The 26,429-nt window shown below is 43.0% G+C and overlaps 1 protein-coding gene across 6 annotated transcripts in view; it reads right to left on the reverse strand.

Annotated features, from left to right (window-relative positions):
• CADPS (calcium dependent secretion activator) overlaps nucleotides 1-26,429 on the reverse strand; it is a 1,086,201-nt gene that overhangs the window by 833,393 nt on the left and 226,379 nt on the right. For all 6 annotated transcript variants that reach the window (XM_029601011.1, XM_029601008.1, XM_029601007.1 and 3 more), the window contains one exon: nucleotides 17,945-18,277. In XM_029601011.1, coding sequence (XP_029456871.1) covers nucleotides 17,945-18,277 — 333 coding nt within the window. The remainder of the gene's footprint in view (nucleotides 1-17,944; nucleotides 18,278-26,429) is intronic.

A 26,429-nucleotide genomic window follows, 5' to 3' on the forward strand; every position in this document is an offset into this window, starting at 1 on the left:
GGTTTTAGGGGGTTTTAGTGTGCCGGCTCACGATTCTAACGATTTATAACGATAAATCGTTAGAATCTCTATTGTATTGTGTTCCATAACGGTTTAAGACGATATTAAAATTATCGGACGATAATTTTAATCGTCCTAAAACGATTCACATCCCTAGTAACTAGAAAGAGAACTAACTGGGTCATTTATCATTAAGGCCCTATCACATGTGTTAAATAGAACAAAGCATGCTAATATGCAAATGTCACATTAGTTACGCAAGTGGGTGGAGTTTGGACAGTTAATCAAAGCTGGAAATAACTACATCATTTTTCTGTGTGTTGTGCCAATGTTAGCAACATGCGAGAGAGAGAGAGAAAGAGAGTACAATGTACTCTCTATCTAGCTTGATGAACTTTCTACCTATCTTCAATCAAGCTAGGTAGAGAGTACATTGTACAAATCAACTCCTCTTTTACTTTTCATCGCTCCAAATGACAGAAAATCTTCAGAGATGTCAACTTTGCTGTTCATACCTCTGACTGTGTATTTAAAACTGACCCCCCCCCCCAAACCTACCCCACCCTGAGTTAAAAGTACCCCCCTCTTACAGAGGGATAGATAGTAAAGTTACATATTCATCTGTACAACAGTATTCTCTTTCTCTCTCTCTCTCTCTCTCTCTTCTCTCTCTCTCTCCCTCTCCCTCTCCCTCCATGTGCAATGAATGGTAACACGCCTGTAGGGGATTAATCAGCATGCAATGCGAAAAATAGCAAAGGTGTGATAAGTAGGGATGTGCAGAGCAAAAGTTTATGTTCATAAATCCATAAGTCGAAAGGGGGTCCCATTTGCGGTCAATATGGACATATGGAGAATTCCATAAGTTGAGTCTATGTCCATACGTGCAAATAAAAATTTAAACCCCTCACCCTCCTTAATCCCCCCCCCAAGACTTACCAAAACTCCCTGGTGGTACAGCAGGGAGTCAGGACACCATTTCTGAACTCCTTTGCGAGGAGCACGTGACGTGGCGTCACGTGATTCCCCGCACGATTGCTCTGGGGGGGTCAGGCCTCCTGACCCCCCCGGAGCGATCGCTTGGGGGGGGTCAGGCCTCCTGACCCCCCCAAGCTGGCCAAAAGTTCCTTTTGGGTGCAACGAGGGTCCCCCGGAGCGATCGCGAGGGGAATCACATGACGCCGCGTCACTCCGACGTGACGCCGATGTCACGTGCTCCTCGCAAAGGAGCAGAAATGGCGTCCTGACTCCCTGCTGTACCACCAGGGAGTTTTGGTAAGTCTTGGGGGGGGATTAAGGAGGGTGAGGGGTTTAAATTTTTATTTAGGATCAACAATCGCGATTTCCAACTTATTCAACATAGCTATGTTGAATAAGTTGGAAATCCGATCGTTTTCGCCTCATCACTTTTTTAAGTTAAAAAAAAAAAAAAAAGTTGCGTTTTACATTTAAGTTCAAAACGAATGCACACCCCTAGTGATAAGTGTGTTGTGGAAATTACCTATGCAATGCCGGAGCAAGGAAATTAGCCTAACCACACCTACCTTTTTTATCACAGGCGCTACTTCCGCTATATTGATAGCATTTTGATGAATCTAGGCCTGTGTTAGTTAGATCTTTCTTGTCCAGAAATGGATCTAATTGCCGTATCTTTGTATGCACATAAATTACAACCTAACTATCATAGCTACCTGACATTCCATGACAGAGCGATCCAATATATACCTAATGTATGGACTACTATATTTTGTTCCAATGTTATCCTTAACAAAGATGGCAGGACTACTAAATGGTCTTTTTTGTTTGCTTCTCCACAGCATCTCACATTTAAAGGGATTAAGCTTTAATCAGTGTGCTGTCAAACAACTAGCTGCTTCCACCAGGCAAGCATTTAAATTGCCTATCGCTTCCATTTGTTATTTTTCTACAGACACACAAAATTGTATATCTGCATGTGAATGACAAATTAATATTAAACTTCTCTACTATGTTCATAAATGGATGGAGATAAATATTTAAAAAGACTGAGAACAAAACTGATCCCTGTATTACTCCAGTTATCAACTTCTGTAATTCTACACATACATCATTCTATGTCACAGTTTGAGCTCTGTCTGCTAGGAATGAGTTAAACTACTACTGCATTACTGTACCACCCAATCCAATCTCCTTTAGACAATGCAGCAAAATATTATGAATGATGGTATCCAATGTGGCAGAAAGATCTAGAAGAACAGCCAATTGATCTCTTTCTTGATCCGCTCGCTTTTAAATCCCGACTACAGATAGTAAAACTGTTGCTCTGTCACCAAAGATTTCATGAAAAAATCTCATCTTCAGTGGGGTCCTTGTTGGGAGTTATAACACAGATAGAAGGAAATACAAAGGGGCAAGGACAACTCAAAAACCTACTCAGAACAGCTCTGCGCCAATATTTACATCCGGTAACAAGTCGAAGCATTGAACTTTATTATGTGCATATACTGTATATTGAAAAAATGTATAGATTAATTACTCCTAAATAATATCATTTCAAGTGCTTGCATTTTTGATCTATGGTATTTTATAAGATGCCTGTATTATACTGTGATCACTATAGAGTGGATCTGGACAGTGGGAGGGGGGGAGGAGCGCTAACTGGGTATTATAAATTTTGGCCAGCAAATACTTTTCCAGATGTTTGTCTGTAGTCTGTTTAGTGTAATCATCCTCATAATAGATATATTAAAATAGCAGAGTAGTAGTTAAGCAAGTACTCCCACATTCAATGAAAAATGTACCTTGTTCAAAAACCTAATTACTGGTTTGCTCGTTTTAGTGATTGTTAACGAACAAGAACAAAATAAAGCAATTGATCTTTCAGTTCAGCATGGTTGCTAAAAATGATCCACTATAATTTTCTCTGGTCACAGTAAAAGATGCCTCTTTAGGCATTTGTTGAGATTCGACTTGTTATTTATTTTAAAGATCTGCCATATCAAAATCTGCACTTATCATGCAGATGGTGTGTAAATTAATATAATCTTTTTTTCTACATTGTTTTAATTTCCTCATAGCAAACTCATGCAATTCTTATAGGCCATATAAAAGTTTCATTTAACAACAGAAACCTTAGTGCAAATTGTAAAAGTTATCTGATATCTGCAAAAACAATAACATTAAGATTTAAAGCAGTGCTGCTGTAGTTTCCATTGTGATGTGTTTGGCATTTCTACAGTGGCTCACTGAAGACAAAGTCGTCACCTTTGCCCACTTTGTTCTGCATTCATCTAGGAAAGACAGAATCATCCTAGTTGAAAGTGGTACTTTGACATATAATAGCCAAGCCATCTAATGTGAGTTGGAAAATACTTTGGAGCAGGTCTAAAGCACTGGTATAACATATTATATAATGCTATAGTGTATATAACCACAGAAGTGAAAAATGGCTTTCAATAAAAAAAGATATTTTCCATTGGGATCTAGAAATCATCAGTATCAAGACCAAATTTTAGGAATTTTGTTTCATTTCTTAAATATTCAAAATACGGAAATAAGAAAGGTGATACCTTTTCATTAGATTACCTTAATACATTTCCTAATTAGCTTTCAGGAGCTATTACTCCCTTCCTCAGGATAGAACAAAATTAAAAAAGATAATATTGCCAGACAACCAGACAACTTTATGAATTCCATATACAAATCTGAACTAACACATCATAATAATGAAGAAGAGAGAACATGAGAAATGCCATGATGTGTCAGATCTTTGATCCACTGAGCTCAGCATCCTCTCTCTGATACTTGGGAATACTCAGCTCATCCTAATAGGAGATCATTTTCATGTTACTCACTCCTAGAAGAAAGAGGTGGTGAACTCCATCTCTCTCTGGCTATTTATTGTTAATGGACTTGTCCACCAGAAACTTGTTCAAAACTTTTTTTTAAACCCAATTAGACTACTGACCCTGACCACATCTTTCTGTAACAAATTCTACAGCTTAATTGTGCATTGACTAAAAAAAATACATTTAGTTCCATGGAGAGTACCCTAGTCCTAGTACCTTTTGAAACAGAAAATAATTGTTCCCTATTAACATGTTCTGCACCACTCATGATTTTATAAACTTCTGTCATATTTACTTTAGTTTATTGACTTGCTATACCACTTTTTCCATACACATCAAAGCAGTATAACTGTCAATCATTTCTTTCCCAACCTAAAGAGCCCCATTGTTTAGCTTTTCTTCATAGAAGGTAAGAAACTTCTCCCTTATCAGTTTTGTTCCACTTCTTTGCACCTTTATTATTTCTGTTCTATCTTTTTTGAGATGGTGTTACCAAAACTGCACACAATACTCAAGGTGCAGCCACACGGTACAGAGGTATTAAAGGTGCAGCCACACCATAGATCTATACATAGGTATTATGATAATCTGTTTTATTCTCTATTTTTTTCAGAATAATTCCTCACATTTTTTTTTTTTTTACTATGGCTACACACTGTGCTGAGGATTTCAATGTAATGTCCATAATGACTCCAAGGACCTTTTCTGGAGTGATAACTCCTAATACGGAACTTAGCATTATGTACATATAGCTGGGATAATCTGTCCCCTTATGCATCACTTTGCACTCGTCCAGATAAAATATCATCAGCAAAAGGCATTAGCTATTAAGCGCCTTGGTTATGGAACTCTATTCCACTGAATCTATGAATCGAACTAAATTATTTATCTTTTGAAAAAAAGTTGAAATCATAGCTCTTTATAAAAGCTTTTAGTGGATGATCAGTTTAGTCATTATGGAGAGAAGTGGTATAGTTACAGTGATGGAAGTTTATGTTTTTAAATTTAGAATGACCTTATATTTGGGGTGATGTAAAGGGATATGAATAATGCTTGTGGATTGAGAGTTGAGGGTCATGGAGATGGGAGATGAAAGTTAGGCTGGGGTTGGAGGGGAGTTCAGGAAGAGTGGGTAGGACTATGAGAACATAACATAAGAGCATAAGAAATGCCATAGTGGGTCAGACCAAGGGTCCATCAAACCCAGTATCCCGTTTCCAACAGTGGCCAATCCAAGTCACAAGTACCAGTACCCAAACATTTGATAGATCATAAGCTACTATTGCTTATTAATTACCGTAACAGCAGTTTATGGATTTATCCTCTAGGAACATAACCAAACCTTTTTTAAACTCAGTTACACTAACTGCAGTAACCACATCCTCTGGTAATGAATTCCAGAGCTTAAGTATATGCTGAGTGAAAAAGAATTTCCTTTGATTTGTTTTAAATGAGCTACTTTATTTGTTGATGATGTTAATTGTATATTGTAAACAATTTTTCTATATTATATAGATTTTTTTTTATGTAAATCGCTCTGAGCTGGAAGGAGAGTGTAAGTAATCAAGTTTAACTAACTACATAAATAATGAAATAAACAATCTGCTATTTAGATGCTCAGTTCCCAGGATATGCAAAGACCTCCTGTAATTTCTCACAGTCAACTTGTGCTCTAAATACTTTGAATAATTTTGTGTCATCTGCAGATGTGATCACCCCAGTTATTGCTCTCTTTTCCATAACATTAATGAATAAGTTAAACAATTGCCACAGTACAGATACCTTAGGCCAGTGGTTCTCAACTCTGTCCTGGGGACCCCCCCAGCCAGTTGGGTTTTCATGATATCCACAATGAATATGCATGAGAGAAAATTTACATGCTATGGAGGCAGTGTATGCAAATTTTCTCTCATGCATATTCATTGTGGATATCATGAATACCCGACTGGCTGGGGGGGTCCCCAGGACAGGGTTGAGAACCACTGCCTTAGGCAGTCTGCTATTTCCTTTGTGCAGAGATTTTTTTAGGTGCAGCTGCAAATGTAGCATCCTGGATTAAGCCCTGCCCCTAAGAGATGTCCTCATTAGGAGGAAAAAAATTGTTTCATTTAAAAAAAAGAATTTCCTGTGGACCGCAATTTGTTTCTTTAGTTTCAAAATGAAAAAAAAAACCTGTTTTTCTTTTGATTCATTTTTCATTTGTCATTAAAGTCAATGGGGGAAGCATTACAGCCTACATTGGGCTCCAGAATTGGGGTTTTCTAATCAATTATTCCAAACTTGGGGAACAGGTAAAGATGGGCTCAAATCTACCCTATTACCTTGATCTGTAGAGTTGGCCCAGTGGCTCAGTCACTGCCATGTTGAGGGTCCCTAGTTCAATTCCTGGATCTGATCTCCCATAGCCTGATCTGACTAGGGCTGGAGATGCTGAAAAGGCAGCCTTCACAAGCATTTGAGGTATGGAAGGAGTGAAGGAAGAAGTTGTGATTGCCAACAAGGATGATATCTACTGGATTTCGAGCAAATATATGGTTCTGGATGGAGCTGTGGTGCATAACTCCTGCCATTGGCAACATTGCTACATAGAGAAGACTAGGAACAGTGTATGTGTTATGGAAGGAAGGGTTATTATTAATATAAGTGGAAAAGTCCCAGGGTAGTTGCAAATGAAGGGTTATGGTGCCAGGATCCCAGCACTAGTTCTAAATGAGGGGGTTATTTTCCAACTCACATAATGGTCTTTTTGCACGTGTTAAGGCGTTTTTGCATGCAAAACACACCATAACGCATGGTGCGATGCTAATTTGGAAAAGGGGGAGGAGTTAGGAGCGAGACGTTTGTCAAAGTGGGCTGGCTTTGCAAACTGGACTCTCAACCTGGGTAACATCAAGCTAGGTTGAGAGAACATTGTACAAATCTCATCTTTGAGTGAGTTTCTTCACTCTGAAGGACGTCAAATCTTCACAAGAGTATACTGTTCTGTTCGTACGTCTCACTCTTCATGTCAATGTGGCCCCTAACCCGTACACTACTACCTAAACCTCACCTCAAGTTACTAGGTGGGCCTCCTATAGAGATAAATAGCTAACTACTAGCAGTACTGTATAGCTAGTCAGCACTAAGTTAGTGCACACTGCAATAAATAGGCTATTACCATAAAACATGCCCCTCTTCCTATTCCCATGTGATAGTTTGTTGAATCTAGCCCTCAGTTGGAAGAAAGAGAAATTAGGAAATACTTGGAGAAAAAATGATCTTGATCAAATGAAACAATATATTTCCGCAATTGTCATATCCTCATTTAACAAATTATCTTTGTTAAAAAAAAATTAAACCACTGTTAACAAAAGAAGACTTTCAAATGTATTGCAGACCTTAATATTGGGTACACTTGACTAATCTATACCTGAGTCTACCAGCAAATATCATTCATCCGTTACAACTTGTACAAACTTCTGCAACCAGATCAAAAATAGAACAAGACTGAAAAAACACAGAGGTAGATTTTATAATTTTGCGCGAGCGCGTACTTTTGTTCGCGCGTAGCTGCGCGTATCTTATAAAATCCGGGGTCGGCGCTTGCAAGAGGGTGCACATTTGTGCAACCTGCTTGTGCCAAGCCCAGCGCGCGCTGCCTGTTCCCTTCCTCGGAGGGAACTTTCCTTCGCCCTCCCCCCACCTTCCCCTCCCTTCCCCTACCTAACCCACCCCCCCGGCCCTATCTAAACCCCCCCTTACCTTTGTTGGCTGATTTACGCCTGCTGAAAGCAGACATAAATCTGCGCGCGCCAGCGAGCTGCTGGCGTGCCATCACCCGACCTGGGGGCTGGTCTGGAGGCCTCGACCATGCCCCCGGGCCGGTGCCATGCCCCCCAGGCCCACCCCCAAAACTCCGTGTCACGCTCCCGAAACGCCGCGTCATTTAAACAATGCCCCCGACACGCCCCTTTTACGAAGCCCCGGGACTTACGCGCGTCCCAGGGCTCTGCGCACGCCGGCGGCCTATGCAAAATAGGCGCGCCGGCGCGCGAGGGCCCTGCGCGCGTAAATCAGGCCAGATTTATGCACGCAGGGCATTTACAATCCGGCCGATAATTCCAATAATTATACTATTGCATTGGCTACCTATGGCCTTAGTCTCATTTATAGATTACTGAGTGAAAAAATCATCCACCTGGCTTGCATCCACACTTTGACTATACAAACCTACCCGTCAGCTCCGCTCATCAGGTAGGAATCTCCTAGAGAAGGGTTGAACAATTCTGGTGCTCAAGGGCTGCAAACCCTAAGGGCATCACTACGTACTCGTAATGGCCGTCTCTTGTGTTGAAGGCAGTTTTCCAGATGTCTTCCAGTTGAATCCATACAAGGTTATACGCCCCTCGGAGATTCAGTTTTGTAAAGATTTGTGCATCCTGCAGGTGGTCGAATAGTTCACTAATAAGTGGCAGTGGATAACAGTCCTTATGAGTTACTGCATTCAAACCTCTGTAGTCTATGCAGGGTCTTAAGCTGCCATCTTTTTTCTTTACGAAGAAGAACCTGGCTCCTGCCGGAGAATTAGAGGGTCTTATGAATCCTTTATCCAAATTTTCCTTGATGTAGGCTGACATTGTGTGGGTTTCAGGGAGTGACAAGAAATAGGTTTTGCCCTTGGGAGGCATGGTTCTAGGCAGCAGTTCTACGAGCAGTTAAACTCTTGTAGTGGAGGCAGGATGTCAGCATTTTGTTTGGAGAATACATCCTTGAATTCCGAGTACGGGGCAGGTAACCCAGGAAGTGTTGTAGAGTTGAGGACGGTCACAGATGGAGACACTTGCCATAAACAGTGGGTTTGACATTGAGGGCCCCACTGAGTTAGTTGCAAGGATTGCCAGTCAAAGTGGGGTGCGTGTAACTGGAGCCAGGGAAGTCCAAGTACTACGGGGTGCGTAGATCATTTCAAGATCAGGAGGGAGATCTCCTCATCAAGGAGGGTCCCAACGGTGAGGCAAATGGTCATGGTACGGTGGGTGATATGACTGGGAAGATGCTCTCCCTGTATCGATGCCATACGGAATGGTACCTCTAGCGGTTGGACCGGTATCTGGAGAAGCTTGACAATATCTTCCATAATAAAATTTCCACTCGCCCCAGTGTCCACGAGGGCAATGGTGGCGAAAGATCGTGACTCCCTAAGGAGGGAGATAGAGAGAAATGGTTGAGGGCCAGAAATAGTAGCACCCAAGCTCAGGACCCCCACCGGGCTCAGGCTTTAGAGTTTATCGGATGCACAGGGCAAGTCTGAAGAAGATGTCCGGGACCGACGCAATATAGGCAAAGGCCCACCTTTCTGCGTTGGAGGCATTCCTCTGGAGTCAGGCGACCACGATTGATTTCCATGGGCTCCTCAGGAGGCTGAGGAGCTGCTGGTAAGGCCTTCAACTGAGGGCTCGCCAAATGGGTTGATCGTAGAGCAGGAGGTCGTAGGACCCTTATCTTCTGATGTCATTGTCGAAGACGGTAGTCGATTCTACTGACCAGGGAGATCAGGTATTCCAGAGATATGGGGATCTCGCAGGCGGCCAGTTCATCCTTAAGGGCAGGAGACAGTCCCTCGAGGTAGAGTGCCCACAAGCAGTCTTCTTGCCATCCTAACTCAGTGGCTAGTGTTCTAAACTCTACTGTATACTCAGCGAGCAAGGGCGAGACTTGACGGCGGTGGAGTAGGTGCTGGCCAGTGACCGCCTATCGGCCTGGGTCCTCGAAGGTACATCGGAAGATGGAAATGAACTGAGGGAGCTGGCGAAGAATGGCGTCAGAATACTCCCAGAGTGGAGAAGCCCATGTGATTTTTGTTGCCTCGTCAGGAAACAATGAGGGTTGCAGTGAAAACTGCATATAGCATTGATTTATGAAGCCTCGACAAAGGCGTGGATCCCCATTAAAACAGGGTGGAGCTGGGAGGGTCAGCGGTGCCTATGAGGGCAATGTGGGGGCATGGACCCCTGGGTTGGCCATGATGGATTCCTTCAATTGAAAATGTATTTTCTTCACAGAAGAAGCCAACGCTTCCATGATCCATTATTGCTCTCGGACACGAGTGACCAAACCAGGGATGGCCTGCATGTCCGGAGACTTCCACCGAGTCCATGGCCTTGGCAACTTGTTGCGCTGGAGGTGGACCCTTGGCCTGGTGCAGGCCAAGGGTCCACCTCCAGCGCATCTCTGTGTGTTCCTGTATCCAGTTAGCCCCTGTCTCCTTGTGTGCTCCACCAGGAGGTGGAGCACACAAGGAGACAGGGGCTAACTGGAGCTTCACCAATAACAGTCCGGGGTTTCTGCAGTTTGGGCCCTTGGGTACCTGGACCACTTGGACTTAAGTGGGCCTCTGGTGGTCTCCCAGAGAGATAGCGGAGGGGTGTGCCCACCACGAGCAAGGGTGTGTGGCTGATGCAGAATGGATGGACTACACCCGAACTGGAAGCTCCGGAGACCTCAGAGAGGTAGCAGTTCAGGGAGGTTCTCCGGGCGAGACAGGCAGCGCCTGTGGGTCTAGTCAAGTGGAAGACACGATTAGTTTCCAAGCAGGTTGTTCTGGTAGTTACAGTAGGCCAGAAGAGAGTGTCCGAGTGAAGCGCAAGGGTCAGAGCCAGAGTATCAGTCCAGGAATAGTCAGCCAAAGCAAGGGTCAATACCAGAATCAGTTCCAGATGGCAGACAGGAGAATGGTCAGGCAGGCAGTGGTCAGTTCCAGGCGGCAGACAGAAGATTGGTCAGGCAGGCAGAGGTGAGTTCCAGAGGTTAGTCCGAAGAGGTACTACCTGATAAGGATACAGGAACACACAGAGATACAGGGAATGAAGAGACGCTGGAACAGGAGATATTGGAACGAAGAACACTGGAACACACGAGGCAAACTAGAGCACCAACAGTGTCGACCCGATTGCCAAGGCGAGGCTCTGGGGACTGGGCCTCGCCTTTTATACTGATATGATGTGAGGTCATCAGCTGACGCCGTGGACTGGCTTCCCGCACTGGGCCCTTTAAAGGGCCACGCGGTCCGCCTGCGCGAGCCTAGGGGCGAGGCCGACGCCGTGGAGGATGCCTGACATGAGGAGTGTTGTGAGACTGAAGGCCCTGATGGGCCTGGAGATGCTCGGGGGTGCCATGGACGAGAGGCACTGGCAGTGGCTGCGAGTGATGGGGAACCGGAGCTGGTATACGGAAGCACTAGGTGAGCAGGCCTGGCCGCAGCGCCAATGCGGCCAGGATACGCAACATAAAGCAATAGTGTGAATTTTTTCAAATAAATTGCTAATTCTTATTATTCCACTATTTTTCCAGCTCTGTATTCCAAGAATCTATTAATTTTTGAAGAATGTATTAACTGTAGTTAGATTCTACATATTGTACTTCAGGGACAATGTAATAATGTAATAGAAAACTATTTGTGATGTACTGAGGATGTTTAGGGATGCTGAGTGATGGTTACTGTGGAAACGATTGCTAACTCTTGTTCAGCTGAACATTATTAATGGAGTTTGTAATTTAATTTCAAAGTTTATTTTACATTATTTAGAAGACTTATTTGACATGCTCAACCTGGTAACCGGGGACCAGTGCCAACTCACCATTGCTACTCTGGTTGGTGGATATGTGATTTCATTTTGGTTCCAGATCTTCAACTTGTTAAAACAGATCAGTAAAATTAAACTATTCTGTAGTTTTGGCACTAAAAGGTAGATACTATTTGTGTTATCTCTGTTGAGTTGATGTATCACTATGAATATTACTGCCTGTGTTCACAGCAATGCCATATCATGGCCATCCAAATTGAGATAGTATCTCTGACAACTAAGGAAAGCCACAATTTTTTAGTCTTGAATAAGTTCTCCAAACAGGACAGGATGGGATACCTAATACAATGGTTAGCAAGATCTCCATTAGCATGCATATGACTGTCCATAGTGAAAGCCATAGCAATATTATACTATTATGAACATGGCCAAGAAGAACAGTGTCACTTTCTTACCACAGCATGAATGTGTCTATTAATCTACTTTATAACCATATTGAAGTTCATACCAACACCATACCTCTACAAACATCACTATGTTTCATCACAGCAGTACTGTATTCTCAAACAAGGACATTGATACAGAATTTGATGCAAAACTCATCCATGCTCTGTGAATCATTTTTTCAGTAAGAACAGAAAACTGGGCAACTTGTTAGAGTTTGTGAACAGTTGGACTATAGTACTATTAGAACCTAATTCCCTGGGAGGATAACTTTAAAACATGCTCGAGCATGCCCATATACACAACTATATGGACATTAGAGATGTGCATCGTTTTTTGTGTTCGTGTCGTTCTTTGTTTTTCGGCCGCCATGGAAAATGTCGTTTTTTTTCAGTTCGGGTCTTTTTTTTCGCGAAAAATCGATTTTTAGTTAGTGCGCGCTAACTCCCCATTAGTGCGCGCTAACTCCCCGTTAGCGCGCACTAACTCATGTTAGTGCGCACTAACAAAAACCGTTAGATTTTGTTACTTTTTGTTACTTTTTGTTAGTTTTTGTTAGTGCGCGCTAACGGGAGTTAGCGCGCACTAACGGGGAGTTAGCGCGCACTGACTCCCGTTAGTGCGCACTAATCAGAAAAATGAATTTTTGCGAAAAAATGGGAAAATCCTGATTTTTTTCGGGCACCCTGAAACATGCCGAATTGGACAATTTCGTTGCAATTTTCCAATTCGGCAAAAACGAATGCACATCTCTAATGGACATGTGCGCATGCACACACATTTTTTATTGTGTGCACAAATGAATGCATATTATATAAAATACTGGTAAATCTACCTAACAACATAGTCACATATCAAAAAATACACAGCTCGTATTTTAAACATAGCCATATACATTTTGACTTATCCAGTTACGTGGTAACAAATATCCAGCTAAGTAGCGCTTAGCAGGCTAAGTAAGATAGCTAGATAAGTAAAAGAAAAGCACTACATAGGCAGACGAGTAAGACAGATTGATAACTAGCGTTTGATGACTTATCCATCTATCTTATTTTTCCAGCTCAGTAGTGCTTTTTATGACTATCCTGATAAGAGGCAGACATCTGCTATGCACATGTATTTGTGCTCTTAATTTTAATCATTTACACAAGGAAATGCAACACGCGTATTTTTCTTCGCACTTGTCGACTTTTTCTCATGTAAATTATCAAATTTTAGAACATGCGCGCATGAAGGAAATAGCCAGTTTTACCAATTAGTTCACCAGTTTGCCCAGTCTATCTCTAGGTCATCAAGACCCCCATTGGTTCTTCAGCCTGTACACCCCCCTGTTTACTCAGACCCTTCACCCAGTCAGTATCTGCCTATAAAGAATTCTATTCTGACTTACACCAAAAAATTAGCAGATGTAAATATATACAGGTAGCAGCCCTACACATGTCATATTCGCAGGTTATAAAAAAGCATCTTATACAAGTAAATATTAACCCTGCTCTAGAACACCCCTGGCCTGCCTCTGTCTCGCCCCTTTTTAATACAAGCAAATTTATTCACACACCATTACTTGCAAATGTATGTTTGAGGTTTATGAAATAGCACTTGTACAAATATACGCTATTTGGGGCAGATTTTAAAAGGCCCGTGCGCGCCGGCGCACCTATTTTGCATAGGCCGCCGGCGCGCGAAAAGCCCTGGGACGCGTGTAAGTCCCGGGGCTTTTGAAAAGGGGCGGGAGGGGGCGTGTCCGGGGCGTTCCCGAAACGACGCGGCGTTTCGGGGGCGGGCCCGGGGGCATGGCGCCGGCCCAGGGGCATGGTCGAGGCCTCCGGACCAGCCTCGCTTTCAGCAGGCGTACCTTTGCCGACAAAGGTAGGGGGGGGATTTAGATAGGGCCGGGGGGGTGGGTTAGGTAGGGGAAGGGAGGGGAAGGTGGGGGGGAGGGCGAAGGAAAGTTCCCTCCGGAGCGGCCTCGGAGGGAACAGGCAGTGCGCACTGGGCTCGGCGCGCGCAGGTTGCACAAATGTGCACCACCTTGCGCGCGCCGACCCCGGATTTTATAAGATACGCGCGGCTACGCGCATATCTTATAAAATCCAGTGTACTTTTGTTCGCGCCTGGTGCGCGAACAAAAGTACGTGATCACGCAAGTATTTAAAATCTACCCCTCTGTGTGTACCTGTGCTCATTTTTACAAGTGCAACTCTTTTTCCAATTTCACCTTAAAGAGTGTACTTTCCCTCCCTTGACCTAACTGCATCTCTTTCTTTCACAAAGGCAAAACTACATGCACTGTGAAATAGCATACATACTTTTATCTGCATTTATTTGGGGGCAATTTTCAATGGACCTTTTTACACTGGTAAATATGCATTTACCTAGTAAAATGTTTTGAAAAGTGCCCCCTCAAATATATAAAGATTGAAGAAATGAAGACTTTCTGTATAGAAGCAATAATGATGTTGCAGATATGTTAAGGCCACAACATGCAAGTCAAAACAATATAGCGCTGACAGTTGGGCTAGGAAACAACCATAAGCTCACTTCCTAGCACTTGGATATGACAGGAAAGAGACATTATTTGTCTACACATCCAGATTTTGCCTATTTCCACCCTTATTATCCATTTATTAATATAGCAACCTCTATTATGTAAAAATGTAAATAATACCACACTCAATAGAATTTCTGGCACCTTCCCATGAACTGTATTGATTAGTCTAACTCTCAAAGAGGATTGAATACCATGCAGGAAGGACAAGTTTCAAAAGTAATGTAGATAAAAACATGTTTTTCTGGGTAAAAATACCTTTTGAAAATGGCCCCCATTTATGCAATCAAAGGTGTACACACTATTACAAGACACAAACTTTAACCCTTGCTGAAAAGGGGTGGGTTTTGAGGGCGGGGTTGGGGAGAGTGAAGTACACCCAAGGATTCCATTTTGAAATCCCTGTGCGTACTTTACAACTCATACTTTCCACCTGAAAAGTGCACAGTTATGGGCAGATTTTCAAAGGCTGCGCGCATAACATACATGCGTAACCTGAGGAAATCTGCCCCTGCGAGCACCGAGCCTATTTTGTATAGGCTTGGCGGCGCGCGCAAGCCCCGGGTTGAGCATATGTCCCAGGGCTTGCAAAAAGGGGCGGTTCGGGGGTGTGGCCAGGGGCATGTTCAGGGGCATGACGGCGGTCCGGGGCGGTCCGGGGGCATGGCCGAGTGCCCCAACACAGCGGCCTGTGTCGGGGCCTGCCGCGCCAGCAGACATTCGGCGCGCACAAGTTACGACTACCTGGAGGCAGGCATAACTTCCTGGATAAAGGTTAGGAGGGGGATTTAGGTAGGGCAGGGGGATGGGTTAGATAGGGGAAAGGAGGGGAAGGTGGGGGAGGCAGAGGGAATGGGCAGCGCGCGCAGAGCTTGGCACACACAAGGTAAACAAAAGTGCACCCCCTTGCGCGCGCCTTCCCTGGATTTTAAAAGATACGCACGGCTATGCGCGTATCTATTGAAATCCGGCGTGCTTTTGTTTGCACCTGGTGCGCGAACAAAAGTACGTGCTCGCGCTTTTTTTTTAAATGTACCCCTTAGTGAAATATCATATCCCCCAAATTTTCAAAGAGAAACTCACAGGAGAGTTTCCCTTTGAAAATGTTATTATAGGCCCATAGTATGAAGTCTTGAAGTGCCTATGGGTCTGCAAGCAACCCATGCACTTTAGAAATGATCCCCTACAATATAAATTAAGGGCTCAGGATACTGCTAAGAGCTGTTACACTAAACAAATACACCCACGCTCCAAAGTGTTCACTCATACTTTGATCTGTAATTTGGCTCTTAGTAGGGAGTTATAATGCTGAAAACATTGAAATATAATAACAAATCTTGTACCTGTCTCAGCTGCTGAATGAGAGTCATAATTCACATCAAAGTTGTGAATAAATCCTTCAAGGAAAGTGAGTATCTTAACAGATCTTAAGCATGTACCAAGACACTGGTTTATGGTTAACATTTGTTTTGCTTAATACATTGAAATAAGAATGGGCAAACTGATTTAAATTAAATCCATTTCCCCTTTCAAACTAGTAGACTTCAAATAATCAGTTAAACTACAACACCTTGCAAATTAATTATGATAAATCAGAAGTACTTATGGCTTTATTTAAATCTCCTTATTCAGCTAGTTAGATTCCTTCAGATCCAGTCTGGATGTACATATTTGCAGATTCACAATTATACTGAAAGTATTCAAGGATTTATTCTTTTTATAAGGATTGCATTTTTTATATTTAGAAGTTAAACTTCTTCAAATACTTTAATTAAAATGAACCAAAAAAGATTTAAACAATCCTACTAGTAAATTTAGGTATTTGCAAGAAAATGTTGAATCAGATTCGAACCAGGTTGAAGTTGATGTTGATTATCCAAATAATTTTGAGGTCCATATTCAGTCAATGGCTGGGTTGCAAAGTTAGCTGGATAAACTTATCTGGCTAACTCTAGATATTCAGCCACACTACTGAATATAGATGACTATCTTAAAGATAGTTAGATAAGTTATCCAGCTAACTTTAGGACAGCTCAACGGCATGACCAGATTTAGCTGGATAACGTAGCCGGCTAACCTAACTACTCCCAGAAACACTCTCGGAACATACCTAAGTTATTTGGATAATGAGATATCTGGCTGACGTTTAGCCGGATATGTGGAGAAAATACTCTAAAGTCATATTTAGCTGGATAACTTGTGAATTATCTGGCTAAATGATTCTGAATATGAACCTCTCGATGTCCAGTATTCACAGTTCTGAATCTAGATTTGAATCAATTTAAAGAAGGTTCACACATTCCAAATATAATTTATAATACAAGGCTTTCCCTTCTTTAATAATAGCATATGGATACATTTTACCATAAGAGTAAATTCAAGCATATAAGTCATTTAAACTATTTATTTATTTAAACATTTGATATTGCACCTTTTCCTAAAGACTGGATCAAGGCAGATTACATAAGATTACAGCTATATTAAACTTATGTGCTATAAATATAGGGGTATATTTTCAAAGATTTAAGTGCCTATGCAATAAAGCTTGCACTAAAATATTTTAATGTGTGACTTGATAACATTTTTACATGCACATCAAATGTGGCATAACAGGCTATGAAATAAATTTTACTGAGGTCACACTAAAACTTATCCTCAGTGGCATTCGCTCGGTCATAAAATGCAAGTAAACACATAAAAGTGTAATGTCCATGCCAGCTTCAAGTAAATCCCCCACTGCTAACCGGCCTAAAGTAAAAGAGCCAGATAGTAGGGGGTATTTCACCTCTGTGCTCCATATAAAAACCCCAAACCCTTCCAGGGCTTCCTCCAACCCTTGATTTCCCCAGTGCCTGAAGTAATGACAATCCTCTTCCAGAGCAACCCCCTACCTCTGGATTCCAAAACCTCCATGTTTGCAAGAATAACAAATCTGCCTCCTGGGCTACCCAAGACCCTGTCCCTCTGAAATGAGCTTCTACCCTTCTAAGGGTGTCTCCTTTTTTATGTGGCAGAAGGGACTGCAGTATGACTGCTGAAATCGAATGACACCGCCTATTGGCATTTCACTACATATCTAAACTACCTCCAGTACCTGAGTGCTATCTGCTTTGAAGTACCAAAAAGCGTAATATAAATCAAATAAATAAATAAATATTGAGCATAATGAAGCGCCACTAGGCAGCAGCATTTTGCGTTTGGCAGCCATGCTGGCTGGAGGACTCTGGGAGTCCCTCCTGCCAGCATCCCCCACGGAGTTTTCCTTTGAAAATCCTGCAGTGGATGGTGCGATAAACATTTTTTACTCTGTATACTTTGAACGTGCACAGTCCAAGAGGTTAAAGAACGTATGAGGATTTCAAAATTAAATCTCTGCATAGCCTTCACTGGCTCTAATACCCTCCCTCCCCTCCCAATACTGCCAAGGCAGCACTTTCAATGGAAATCCCTTTGAAAATTGCCCCTCATATGTACAACACCACACACATCTGCTGTTCTTTAAATATAATGCAGCCTTGTCATCACAAGGAAAACACAGCATTAAATGAAGAGGAGCATCTTACCTGGCATGCATTATACAGCAGCTGGTGTTCAAATTTCTTGATGCCCAGGATTTGCTGAAACATTTCATAGAGCTGCTCCTTGCTGAGGATCAGCTCAGAAGCTGCACTGGCAGTCATTCTAGCCTGCTGCTTACGCGGATCCTCTTCCCCTCGGTAAATGGCATCAAATTTTGCCATCCAAGAGCTCAGGACAGTCTCCTTGCTGAGGCCATCAATCTCAGGGAGGCTGCGCACCCTCTTCTCAATATGCTTTTTGAACACTTCTCGAGAGTCATTGGCAGAGCACCCACCACTCTGCACCATTCTGGCAACACGATCACTTTTCAGAAACACCTAGTGTAAAAGAAATATTAATGCAAATAAATAAAAAATCATTAAACACATTTTCTTTACTACAAATTGATCCAGTTCTGCACCACAGCTTTCAAGTCTATGGTAAAAGAGTTCCTCTGTAGATTTCAGGAAATATTGGATAACAGTATCCAGACTGCTGTCCGCTTTTGAACTACTCAAGAAATATCTGATAGAAATCTTGTCTATTTCCACAGTAGATGATAAAAGTATTTCTAAAATATATTATATACCTAAATCAAGGATTCAAAAGATGGTGTGGAAGAATTAGACATTGTGCAACGCGATTCCCCAAATTTGACTTCCTTTTTAGAGGCCTCTGTGGATGATATTCCCACTAGAGCTACTTTGTTAGTCTCATTTTGTAGAGGATAAGAATTTAATATTACAGAAATTCTTTAGAAATAAAGATTTTCTTTGTTGTAGACGTAAGGTCCAAGTGTTTCCTGATGTTGCTCGTAGCACCCAGTTACGGAGGAAGCAATTCTTGGCATTGAAGCCAAGGGTTATATCTCTTGGTGCGCTCTTTTACTCAAAATTCCCGTGCAAATGCTTAATTATCTTACAAAAAAATAAATTCATATTCCAAGATCCCACCCATCTAGAGGTATACTTGATTGATAAAGAACAGGGGTGAGGTAAAATACTGCAAAAAAATGTAATATTCTCTCTTTCAGTATAAGTTATACTAATGTTTATAAATAACCTAGGTTATTTTTTCTTTTGGATATCCTCCCATTATTGGGGACTATATATCTGATGTACTAATAATATTTTGAGATGTATGCCTTTTTTCTGTTTCTAGTACTTAAGATAAAGTTCTTGATTTTTCGCAAATATAAAAAATGTGTTGAAAATCTGAATAAAATATAAATAAATAAACAAATAAATAAATAAATAAATAAAAGATTTCAGCAAATATGGCAAAATATTTACCAGACCTTGATATAAATTAAGGACTGAACTGATCGAAACTAGAGAGTGCAAGCCTCCTTCCTTTGAGTATTTGTCTTTCATTGTTTCTTGATGGCATTGCTGCCTGTATGAGTGGATATTGCTTTGTTTTCATGTTCTAGGTGTTTTGTTACTTGCTTATATGAAAATATGAATGCTGTAACAAGTTTCTGTGCACGAGTCTGTGCTAGTTTGTGGCAAGGAAGAATTATGATTGCCCTTTCTTGTACTGTCCATGTTACAGTCATGAGATCTTTTTCATACTTAGTTAAATTTTATGTCGTTATGTCTTAGTTCTCTTCTGGTGACATTTGTAGTGACTGTCCACTAACATTTTGTAGGAAGGGCAGCTATTCATTTGGAGGTCCATATTCAAAGGCCATTTAAACAGATAACATAATAGTTTTCTGCCTAAATGGCTTACCTGGCTACATTCAGGGCCAGATTTTATAACATGCGCGCGCAGCCGGCGCATGAACCTCTGGCACGGCCGCTGTGCCGGAGGCCTCGGTCCCGCCCCCAGACCACCTCAGACCAGCACCATGCCCATGACCACGCCCCCAGACCACCCCCGGACCAGCGCCCCGCCCACGACCTTGCCCCTTCCCGCCCCTTTTTCAAGCCCCGGGACATACGTGTGTCCTGGGGTTTATACGCGCTGCCGAGCCTATGCAAAATAGGCTCGGCGTGCGCAGGGGCAGGTTTTCGGGGTTATATGTGTAAGTTACGCACGTAACCCTTTGAAAATCTACCCGTCAGTGCGTCCTGGCTAAATATACACTGCTAGTTAGCCAGTTATATATAACAGGCTAATTAGTACAGCCGCACAGCAACTGAATATGGACCTCTTGATGCTGATCTGTTAATGCTAACAGTAAGTATGTTGATATGCAATGCATTCAACATCTCAGGTTACCAAGGGTTTTAGGAGGAAAACAAAGAGCAGACCAAGAAAGAAAAGCCAAGAAATACCAAGACAAGAAAAGTTTATGGTCAATAGCAGGCTGCCAACAAATATGAATACTGTGGATAAGCAGGATGTAGAAGACAAATTAAGGTGATTGAAAAAATGGAAGTCAGCAGTTTAAATAGAGTGATAAAATCTGAAGCTAGATTGAAATGTTTCTAATATATTAGTGAATAGTAGAAAGTAAATCTTGTATAAAATCTATTTCAGGATTTTGTAAAGAAAAGTGAGTAAAGTGATATACTACCAGTTGGTAAGAGAAGGAAGACCATTTTAGGATAAGAAAGAGTACTGCAGTTTTGAAGAAAGTGGGAATAATACAAAGCACAAGAAAAGAATAAAGGAAGACCAGAAGAAATAGAAGAAAAGAGTGAAGATGATTGAGAATGACTAGGGATTTGCATCTATTTTGTTTCATTGCTTTACTTGGCATTTATAATACATTTTGGGCAGGATTTTCAAAGCTCTACACGTGTAAATCCAGTGGATTTACGCCTGTAGAGGGGGTTACGCGTGCTTGGCCTATTTTTAAAAGACCCAGCGACATGCGTAAAGCCCCCGGGACGTGTACAAGTCCTGGGGCTTTACTAAAGGGGTGGTCCAAGGGCAGGGTGGGGTTCTCCGGGGGCGGGGCCAGAGGCCTCCCACATAGCGACTATTGCCGCTGTGTCAGAGGATCATGCGCCGGCAGGCGCAAAAGGTAAGACAAAAGTCAGGGGGGGTTAGAGTAGGGCTAGAGGGGAAAGGTTAGGGGAGGGGGGGGAGGTCAGGCTAGGGGGTAGGGAAGTTCCCTCACAGGCCGCTCCGATTTCAGAGTGGCCTGGGAGGAAACAGGGGAAGGCAGCGCGGCTCGGCGCACACAAGGTGCACAACTGTGCACCCCCTTGCGCACGCCAACCCCTGACTTTATAACTTGTGTGCACCTGCGCAGCGTGTTATAAATTCGGGAGTACATGTGCGCGCACTCTTTTAAAATCTTCCCCTTTATGGGCCTCATTTTCCAATATCGCATGGGATACCAAAAAGGGGTGTTACGCTAATAAGCATGTGTATCGCAATAACAGCTATGCAACATGCTCTTAGTGCAAGTTGCGCTATATTGCCAGTATATATCACGGTTCACAATGTTTCTGGACAGCCTGTTTGGACAATGTTCTCTCCACCTAGCTTGATGGACACTCTACCTGGGCAACAACAAGCTAGGTGGAGAGAACATTGTCCAAATCTCATCTTGGGGTGAGTTTCCTCACTCCGAAGGCCATCAAATCTTCACAAGAGACCACTGTTCTGTTCGTACATCTCATGTTAAATGTCAAAGTGGCTCCCAACCCCCTACACTCATACCAATCCCCACCTCGAGTTACTAGGTGGGCCTCCCATAGGGATACAAATACCTGTCTAGGGAGGCCCTATAGCAAGGCTCTCTCTCTCTCTCTCTCCTGCAGCAGCATACTGAAACAGGCTGTCCGGAAACATCATGAACCACAATAAACCTTTACCGGCCTCTAGCACACAACATAACGCAAATGAAAGAGGTGTAGCTATTGGCCGCGTTAGGAGCCACGCTAACACTGCAGCTGTTTCGCGGCACACAATAACTCTTTCCTACTTTACATATGCTCCGCCCCAACTCCACCCCCTGAATACAAAATTAAAAATTTGCATTCGCAAATCGCGTTAACGGCTGTTAGCGCGATTTGCAGAATTATCACCCGCGGTAACTCCTTGGAAAATGACCCCCTGTGTGAGTAAAATCATATTTATGTACAGAACATTGTTTTTATGCATGTATGTGTGTGATGAAACATAGCAAAACAAAATTTTGAAAAATAATGAAAGCAATGAAAATAACCAAGCAATGAAAATAAAACCCAAGAAACAAAAACAAATAAAACTTTTCCTAATCACACCCCTAAGAAGGATAGGGGTAGGAATTGGTTCTATTGGAGAAGAAGAAGCTATGGAATTAGACAATATCTAGAGCTTCCTGGAGAGAAATAGAAGATGCAGCAGAAGAGCAACTAGAGAAGATATATAGGGTCATTTACTAAACTGTGGTAAGAGTTTACCATGCAGTTAACAGCATTTATTTATTTATTTATTTATTGGGTTTTATATACCAGGGTTCCTGTGTGGGATACAGATCACCTCGGTTTACAGTGAACAGTAACTTTGCTCATGGGCTATACATAGAACTTTGCTCATGGGCTGTACATAGAACAATAGATAACAATGGAAAACAAGAACAGTAGAAAACTTCGCTCGTAGGCTATACCAATAAAGAGGTAACGGGACTTGGCACAAACTGGTACAATGGGTACATTAACTTCGCTCAAGGGCTGTACTTAGAGCAATATGGGCTAAAACAGTAGAGAAAACTTTGTATGCATGGGGAGCAGATAACGGTAATGCATTTACTACACAGCATTATGCTGTGTAGTAAATGCATTACCACAGAGATAATGCATGAAAATTCAAATTCTGCATGTTATCTTTCCCTAAAAAAACCCCCAGGTACAATGTGGGTATGTAAATGACCTGATTTGCACGTAAATACATGCAACTGAGCTTATTAATATGGCACTCAAATAACAAGGCTTGTGGCAAGCTCAGCAAGTCATTATTTGATGAAAACTTAGCTACACCTGAAGATATGTAGCTTATTTTCCCCCAGGAGCCCTGGGATGCTAACACATGCCAATGCTCCAAGGGTCTGAGTGGCTTCCAGGCCCCTCCCTTATAGTGCTCAAACCCATGGGGCTCTAATGAGACCTCCTGTACCACACTCCTGCTGCACCCTAAAGTGGTAGAATTGTAAAAATTAAAAATATGTTTTTAAAGATGCCAGCTCGGACCTTCTCCCAGTCTTAATCCCACACCTTTTGAGTAGAAAATATGACCACACATCCCCCTGCCTCCCTTCCGCCTATGCCCCTGACCTCCTGTGACCAGTACCTTAAATTCCCTGGTAATCTAGCACTGTCCGGAGCACCCCCCTAGGGATCCATGTCCAGCTATACCATTTTCGAAATGGCACTGCCTAGCCTCAAATAGATCTTTACTCCAACATGTGATAGGAGCAAAGGTCTGTTTGAGGCCAGCCAGTGCCATTTTGAAAATGGTGCGGCCAGACTTGGACACCTAGCAGCATTCCAGGCACTGCTAGACCAATAAGGAATTAAAGGTCAGGGACGTTTGGGACATGGGGAGCGCAAGGGAAATGAGGGACATGGAGGGACATTTTTTCATCTCAAAAGGGGTAGGTTTTGGGATTGGGAATGGGCCAGGGCCAGCACCTCTAAAAATTTATTTTTAATTTTTACAAATATTTCACTTTAGAGTGCAGCAGGGTGGTGGGACAGAAGGTCTCATTAGTAGGGATGTGAATTGGGCTTCGGACGATTGAAAATATCGTCGATATTTTCAAAATCATCAGAAATCAGGGGCTCCCCCAGAACGATAGGAAAACCCCACGATCTTGAACATGGGGGTTCCCTTATCATTTTGGGGGAGGGCGGGAAAAACAGCACACAAAAATAACCCCTAAACCCACCACGATCCTTTAAAACTAACCCCTTAGCTTCCCCCACCCTCCCGACGCCCCCAAAAACTTTTTACAGGTACCTGGTGGTCCAGTGGGGGTCCCGGGAGCGATCTCGCGCTCCCGGGCCATCGGCTGCCACTAATCAAAATGGCACCGATGGCCCTTTGCCCTTACCGTGTCACAGGGGTATCCATGCCATTGGTCGGACCCTGTCACATGGTAGGAGCACTGGATGGCCAGTGCCATCTTGTGCTCCTACCATGTGACAGGGGCTGACCAATGGCACTGGTAGTCCCTGTGACATAGTAAGGGCAAAGGCTATCGGTGCCATTTTGATTACTGGCAGCCGATGGCCCGAGTGCAGGAGATCGCTCCCGGACCCCTGCTGGACCACCAGGGGCTTTTGGCAAAACTTGCCAAAAGTCCAGCGGGGGCCCGGGAGCAACCTCCTGCACGCGGACCGTTGGCTGCCAGTATTCAAAATGGCGCCGATAGCCTTTGTCCTTACTATGTCACAGGGGCTACCGGTGCCATTGGTCAGCCCGTCACATGGTAGGAGCACAAGATGGCGCCAGCCATCTAATGCTCCTACCATGTGACAGGGTCCGACCAATGGCACAGATACCCTGTCACATGGTAAGGGCAAAGGGCCATTGGCGCCATTTTGATTAGTGGCAGCTGACGGCCCGGGAGCGGGAGGACGGCCTGGAGTGGGAGATCACTCCCGGTACCCCCAGTGGACCACCAGGTACCTGTAAAACGTTTTTGGGGGGGTCGGGAGGGTGGGGGAAGCTAAGGGGTTAGTTTTAAAGGGTCAGGGTGGGTTTTTTGTGTATTGGCTCGGGCGCAGCCGATAAACAAAACCGCGATCAGGCCCGATGCAAAAAAACCCACATGTGAATCGGAACCGGAATCGGAACCGATTCCGGTTCTGATTCACATCTCTACTCATTAGACCCCTATGAGTTTCACTATACAGAGGGGAGTCTGGGGGAGATTACAAAACCCCTTCAAAAGATGATGGTCCTGGGATTTGGGGTCACCATCACGCATTCTCAACTTGACATAGAATTTTTTCAATGATATGTTCCAGACCCTCCCGATCTGGCTACTAAATGTCATTGTCCCTATCCTTAGAGCACAGTAAGAAGCCATCCATCCCTCTCAGTCTCGCCCTTCTGGAGGTTCTGGATTGGATGCCCCAGTGCTATTTAGCATTCGTGAGGTTCAGTTTGAGGTAGCAGTCAAGAAGTAAAGATGTACTTTTCCACACTCTGGTGGGGCCTCCCAGCTTCACCCAAATGAGTTTATTTTAGTATTGATACCTCCTAGTACACTTCCTGCCTAAGGGTCCTTCTTATAATTTACAGAGTGATACATTGGTAAGCCTGATATCCTTTAGGGGCAAAAGGGCTCTCACCAGGGAGCCAAAGACCTGTGAGCCCTCTCTAAACCTTAGTTAGGCATTGATGGATCCTGCTACAAGAGACAGTGAAGGCAGAAGAGATATCCAGTTTGAGATTCAAAGTATCTTTTTGGAATTTAGCAGAGTGGGGAGATTTTTGGATTCCTCCTCCCCACTGAGATTTCAGCCTGATCCCACTGACTTTTCCTTAAGAGAAGTCCCTCAGAAACATCAGAAATTACAGGATGAAGGAACAACTAAACTAAAGGAAGGAAAAACAAGAATCAGGAGATCAGATCTGGATTTTCTCCCAAGGGTCAGGACAGACTGGATATCCAAGGAGGAGAAGATGTCTAAAGATGGGACTTTTGCAGTAAATCTGGGGATACCTCCACTAGGATTCCCACACAGCCACTGGGAGTTTGTATGGTTAAAATCACCATGGGCTCTTCCCAGAGGTCTGAATTAAGGACATCTACCTACATAGGAAAAACCACCAATGAACCTTCAATCAGACGTAAAATTCACACTTCTGGATAATAGCTTTTAATTTATTATTATCAATCAGTAAACTTTTATTTAACACTCAGACCTTTTCCTGTCTGCTTATTACAGTCTCACCTCATCGGAAGCACCATGACAGTACACACACGCTGGTGACCTTTTTTCATTGTTTGGGCCACAATTGAGTGCGCCCCTCATAAAAAGAATCCAACCCGCCCCCCCCCCCAGGGATAGAGAGTCAGTATGGGATATAACATGCTAGCTGGAACAGCTCTGAAGATATAAATTTGTTGTGTGCCCTTAGGAGCAACAAGTCCTCCAAAAAAGGGATTATGTATTTCATGGGATTCATCTCAGGGTACTCAATACTGCAGACTTATGAATCCCATATTTTTCTCTCTAGGGAAAATACTGCAGCTTGGTAAATCTCCCCCATAAACTACAGGGAAATGAAGGTTGAGCAGAAGATTGAGATCTTCTGCCTGAAGAAATTAAGGAAGTTTAGGAGAAAGCAATGAAAGGATAGAAACAGAGGAAGAACAAAATAGAGAGTTTGTTGTTTGGCTTATAAATAAATAGTTGCTTCCTAACAGAGTATTTTATATTGAAGTTGGTGGTTCTGAAGATGAAAAGTGGAGTTTGCCCAGGGTTACGAAGAGGATCTGACATTACTGAAATAAATAGCCAATGGGTTTCAAAAGGAGAGGATAAACAAGTTAAAAAATGTAAGCAGTAGAGACAGTGCTAAGAGTCTGGCAGG

This window comes from Rhinatrema bivittatum, chromosome 4, assembly GCF_901001135.1.
Source record: "Rhinatrema bivittatum chromosome 4, aRhiBiv1.1, whole genome shotgun sequence".
Classification (NCBI taxonomy): Eukaryota; Metazoa; Chordata; class Amphibia; order Gymnophiona; family Rhinatrematidae; genus Rhinatrema; species Rhinatrema bivittatum.